General features: G+C 53.8%; 1 protein-coding gene across 1 annotated transcript in view; it reads left to right on the top strand.

Moving 5' to 3' along the window:
• Window positions 1-434: 434 nt before the first annotated feature.
• The window catches only part of SCGB1A1 (secretoglobin family 1A member 1), a 51,463-nt gene continuing 45,877 nt past the window's right edge, over window positions 435-6,020 (top strand). Inside the window, exons 1-2 of the mRNA XM_075547550.1 lie at window positions 435-489; window positions 3,641-3,828. Of these exons, the coding sequence (XP_075403665.1) occupies window positions 435-489; window positions 3,641-3,828 (243 nt within the window). The remainder of the gene's footprint in view (window positions 490-3,640; window positions 3,829-6,020) is intronic.

Here is a 6,020-nt window from a genome sequence, read left to right as displayed (position 1 = left end):
ATCCTCTTCTGGAGCTGGAGGAAGAGAAGGCCATCCAAAGGACACTTTTCAAACCCACGGATGAGACCATTCTCCCCATCCTGCGGAGGGCTGGACCTCACCCGTGCACAGGTTCAAGGAGCGACGCGGGTGGCCAGGTCGTCGTGCACTCTGGCTCCGGGTGCCCCTGGTTGCCTCCGCAGAGGCGTCTGGGTCACCCTCCTCCCAGTAGCCCATTGTGTGAGCTGAGGACTCCAACTGGCCTGAAAAAAGAGCATGTTTACTTTTTCCACGCAGTGGGTGCCCAAGTCAACAGTGTGGCGCCCAACAGTGGAGCCCTCCCCGCTCCAGACGCAGCCCAGCAACGCATATAAGAGGGGAGCCTGGGACACGGGTCTCACCTGAGACCATCGGAACAGAGACCAGGCTAGTGTTCTGCCCAGCCGCCGGCCACCATGAAGCTCACTGTCCTGTTTGCCCTGGTCACCCTGGCTCTCTGCTGCAGCTCTGGTGAGTGCCCGAGTGCCCGCCTCCTGACCTAGACTGTGGAGCCTTCACTGCCACCCACTCCTGCTGCCCTCCTGCCCTCCCAGGCTGCTGAGAGAGCGTGGGAATGCCGCCTCTCAGCCAGGAAGCCTGCTCTGGTGAACAAGCCTGGGGGGCGGGGGCGCCGGGGGTTTGGATGTGGGTTGTCAGGAAACCTGAACATAACCCCATTTTTATATCGAATTGCCTCTGAATTCCAGGGAAGAAAGCCAACTACAGGGATGGATGCAGGAGACCCATGGATGCGAGGGCATCCAACACGGAGTAGAACAGGAAGTGATCTCCTTACAGCGGAGACTTGACACACCCCCACGGCTGCCAAGAGCCTTTGATGCAGCCTCTGAGTCTGAGGTCTCCACTCCAATCTGGCAGCCACAGAACGGGGGTGTGAGCGTGGGAAGCGCTTCAGAGCCCCCAGGAGGCCAACTCCAGGCCACGTTTCCCATCTGGGACTAAAGGAATCGACCTGAAAGGGATCTTTCTTTGGGAAAGAGCCAAGACAGACTAGGGTTCCCTAGATACTTTTTGTTCTCTATGGAAAGTCTTAAGAATCTCTGCATAGTGGCTGTGGTCATAAAGGAAAGGGGGGTGGGATGGATCAAGAAGAGGGAGAGAGAGAGAGAGAGAGAGGAGTGAGAGGAGGGAGGGAGAGTAAAAATGGATCCCTCCTCCCTTACTCTCTTGAAGCAAAGGAGAGAAGGTGGGTGGTGAATGGATGGATGGGTGGGTGGGTGAATGGGAGGTTGGGTGTATGGGTTGGTTAAACAGATAGATTGGATGGATGGATGGATGGATGGATGGATGGATGGATGGATGGGCAGGCAGTGGATGGATGGATGGATGGATGGATGGATGGATGGATGGATGGGCAGTGGATGGATGGATGGATGGATGGGCAGGCAATGGATGGATGGATGGATGGATGGATGGATGGATGGATGGATGGATGGATGGGCAGTGGATGGATGGATGGATGGATGGATGGATGGATGGATGGGCAGGCAGTGGATGGATGGATGGATGGATGGATGGATGGGCAGTGGATGGATGGATGGATGGATGGATGGATGGATGGATGGATGGGAAACAGAAAGAAGGAGGGAAGCAGGGAAGAGGGAGGAAAAGAAGGAAGTGGTGGGGGAGGGAGGTGAAAGGAGTGAAGAAGGAAAGAAGGGAGAGAGAAGAGAGAGAGAAGAAGACTGGATTATTATTCCTCCTTCCCTCCGTGTCCCCTGATCTTTGGGGAAATGAAGATGCTGGACTGTTTTCTGCTTTGCATCAGCCTCTTCCACCCCCATCTAAAAACGCTGGGGGTTTGTTTTTCTTTGGGTTGTTGTTTTCATCAGTACGTTCCAATTAATCACTTCAAACATTTTGAAATCCCCAGGAACTTGGTCAGTCCCTGGAGCCCCCAAGCGGGCAGCAGGGACACCTCTTCTGTGCAGAAGTGGACTTGCTTTCGTACAGGACAGGATGTGGGTGGTCTGGGCTTGCTGGGGAAGGTTCAGCGGAGAGGACTGAAACATGGCCAGGGGCGGGTCTGAAAAACAATTGGAGAGCTGTGAGGACCCACAGACACCAAAAACAACATGTAATATTTATTCAGTACTTACAACCTGCCACTCACGGCTCTTAATCCCCTTTTCTTTCATCCACCCCTTTGAAGCCAGGTTATTATCTCTATTCACTGGAGGAGAACACAGGGCCACAGGCAGCCAAAGGCCGCCCACAGAGGGACTCGCAGAGAAGATCTGAAGAGAGCTTGACTAAGGCGGGGTCCTGGGTTGGGAGCAAGGAAGCTGAATTGGAAGGCAAGGCAGAGAGAACCCGGGACAGGGGATTTGTACTTCAGCGGGAGGAAGGAGTGGGGCGGGAGTGAGGAAGGGTGTCTCTCCCACAGACCTGGGGCAGAGACCTGAGACAGGAGCATGGGCCCAAGAGCACTAAAAGTGAAGAGAGGTGGAGCCCAGAGCTCGGTGTGGCCGCCACTTGCAGGCCCGGCTGGGACAAAGCCCAATGGTTGAGCCCGTGGCGAACCATCAGGCAGAGGCAGGTGCCTGGTGAGACCACAGCCTCCCCTGGCCTCTCCCCCGGCGGCTTCTCCTGGGCCCACACACAGCGTGAAAACCAGACCAGTGGCTTCTATTAGCAATACTCAGCCTATCACTCTCATTCGCTGCCATAGATTCAGTTCTGGCTCTTAGCGACCATGTAGGACAGAGCAGAGCTGGCCCCTGTGGGTTTTCGAGAGTGTAACTCTTTGAGGGAGTAGAAAGCCTCAACTTCCTCCCACGGAGCGGCTAGAGGGTTTGAACTGCTGCTCTTTCTGTTAAAAGTCCAATACCTAAGCAACAGCGCCACCAAGGCGACTACCCTAGTGGTCTAGCAGATAGAATAAAGGGTACTCTGGCCCGGAAAAGTCAAAAAGGTCACACAAAGCCAGCTGTTGCCATGGCTCACTATGAGTCAGCTGCCTCAGGTGTCCCCAGACACTGGCCAAACCCACGTTGACTGTTTATGCTATCCGGCACCGTGCTGTGGATCGAGCACCATACTGAGTGCCCACAAGATAGGAGACTTGCTGGTGGAGTAGGGTGCCTCCGGGCACATATCGGTAGCACCTAAGAGGTTTGTAACACTTGCCCAAGAAGAGCATAGGCCAAGCCAAGAGACCCAGGGGCCCCCAGGGCCAGAAAGAGGCCTGCCTTCTGGCACAGCTAAGAAGAGGCTGTCCTGATAACAGCACTGTGTCCTGAGTCATTTCTGATCCTGAATTGTAGCCTGTTACTTTCCTGATGGGCCCCATGACCATAAGCACCGTCTGTGAGTCTGGTGTGGCCATTGCAATGAGTTATGGAAGCCCGCAGGAGTCGAGAGTGCCGTAGGAGGCTCAGCCATGTCAGAATTGGTTTAAAAAAATAAAAAGTTGGCAAGGAGGAGGTAGCTGTGATGGCAACTCTCTTTCCCTATAAAGTCAGAAGAGGATGGAAGACAGACTGGGCCTCGCCATCTGTGTTAAGCTGACCTGCCTGTTGATCCGGCTCAGGCCCAGCCAGGGGCCTGGCCACCTTGGGAAAAGCCTGGCTACACATGTCTTCCCTTTTGTGAATTCCAGTTTCTGCAGGGATCTGCCCTGAATTCCTACAAGTTATCTACCAGCTCCTCAAGGGCACAGTTCCTGACTACATTGAAGCAATTAAACCTTTCAACCCTGATTTAGCCATGAGAAACTCTGGGCTCCTAATGAAGGAATCACTAGACACTCTCCCCGAGATGGCCAAAGAAAATGTCTTGAAGCTCATGGTAAGCAGCTTCCTTCCGTGCACGTGGGTGGGCTTCCTAAGACCCTCGGTCCCTAGAGGCTCACGGACTGAACGCGCCCAGGAGCTTCAAAGAAGAAGGTTCTGAGCGGTCGGCTTCCATCATGGCCATCTTGGCCGTTAGTCGCCATCCAGTTGGTACCAACGCAAGTCAACCCCATGTGCGCAGAGTCGAATTTTCAAAGCTGAAATCTTTGGGAAGCAGGTCACCTGGCCCGTCTTCCAACATGCCTCCGGGTGGTTCGAACCACCAACCTTTGGGCTAGTGGGTGAATGCTGAACTGTCTGCACCACCTACCCAGTAAACAAAGATTACATCCCATGGCACTCTCTGGAGTGGCTCTGATCTGCAGCCTACAGGGTTGTCATGAGTCGGATGGCAACAGGTTTGGTTGGGGTTTCCTAATGTCCAGAGTGGGAAGAAGAGAATCCCAGGCGAATGGCCCTGAGGGAACAGGGAACAGCTTCTCTCTGGCATTCCCCCTGGCTTTCTTGGAGAACCAGGCCAAGCTACAACCCTCGTAGCTCGTCCCAAGGTTAGCCCTCCTCTTGTTTGACTTCAGCGTTTCTAGATCCTGGTGGGCACCTAACAGGCAAGGTCCAGTCCCTCATTTCGTTTTGTCTTCTCTTGTCCTGTTTCAGATTAAAATAATAAAGAGCCCACAGTGCAATTAGAACTTAGGAACCCAAAACCCGTGGGATGTTGAAGCCGATAAACATCAGCTGCTGCGGGCAAAGTCCTTGAGATTGCCCTTCACCCACTTCCAGCCCCAGCCCCTCCACCGTGCCCGGGACAATAAACTGCAAGCATCTCACCTTGGTGCACTTGCCTGGCTTGTATTTACCTGCTAGAGGAAGTGGACAAGGAGCCCCTGAGTATACCAAGGTCATACTTAGGCTGCTAAGAGAAAGCGTGCCAATTCCAGCCCACCCAGAGGCTCCCCTGGAGAAAGACCTAGTGACCGTCCGTCCTTGGGGGAAGTTCTACTCTCACAGGGGCCCCTCAGGAGGGTCAACTCCAGCTGGAGTAAGGGGCGCAGAAACACAAAGAAAAGCTGTGGTCCAAAGCAGGCCAGCAGGAGCCTCAGGTAGGCAGGCCTCGCTGGCACACTGCCTTCCCTGGAAACCTGTCCAGCCCCTGCTCCAATGTCACCAAATTTGGGGGAGCGATCTTGTGAGTGAAGCACTGGACAGCTAACTGCAAAGTCAGCAGTTCAAACCCACCGGCCGTTCCAAAGGAGAAAGACGAGGCTGGCTGCTTCCATAACTGGTTACAAGTCTCCAAAATGCTCAGGAACAAGGTCATTCTGAGTTGAGACCAACGGGTAGACAGTGGGTTTCATTTCCTAAGAGGGAACACTGGTGGTTTGGGGCTGGAGTTCTGCCCTCCATGTGGAAGATCTGGGTTTGATTCCCAGATCACGTCATGCACAGCCCCCACCTATCTGTCAGTAACGGCTTGTGTGAGGTCTCAGCAGAGCGTCCCTACCAAGACAGACCAGAAAAAAAGGCGTGGTGGTATGCTTAGAAAAAGCAACCAGGGTTGGAAAGTGGCCGGCTTCTTCGGGAGACGGATAATGGAAATCTGGAGAACTTTCCAGGAGAAAGTTTCAGCGGGGGGGGCCACACAAAGGACTGCAACACTGCTTATACGGCATCCTACCCATTATTCATCTCCAGAAGCCGGCCACTTCCCAAACCTCCAAATCCACATCACCAGGGAACACCTGACCCCCTCTTCCGTCTGTTCCTCGCAAGGGGTCCCTAATATCCTGAAACTTCTCTCCATCCCCCAGCCTACCCAATGACCCAGGGCCATCACCGAAGCATGTCTCTTGTCCCTTCCTGTCTTCTGCTTATAAAAGAAAACGTAATGATCAGTGAAACAAACATTGCAACAAACCACTAGGCTTTATCTGGGGAGCACTCTCTGGTCTCTAACATGTCGTCATAGATGTAGATGTCGATAGAGATGATATGAATATAGATATATTTCTGTTCTGCGCTTAACCGCATTCTTCAGGGATTTCACCACCATCAAGGGGCCGAACACCCTGATGGGCTCCGGAGCATTTCCGAACACCTACGTCTCCCCCTGTCCGCAAGGGCCTCTTGGCTTCTCACCACCCCACCCCCTCTCCCAGTCCCCCACCCCAGCTGTGATTTTCAAATAAC

The sequence above is a fragment of the Tenrec ecaudatus genome, chromosome 4 (genome assembly GCF_050624435.1).
Source record: "Tenrec ecaudatus isolate mTenEca1 chromosome 4, mTenEca1.hap1, whole genome shotgun sequence".
In the NCBI taxonomy this organism is placed as follows: Eukaryota; Metazoa; Chordata; class Mammalia; order Afrosoricida; family Tenrecidae; genus Tenrec; species Tenrec ecaudatus.
This window is presented reverse-complemented; position numbering and strand designations above follow the sequence as displayed.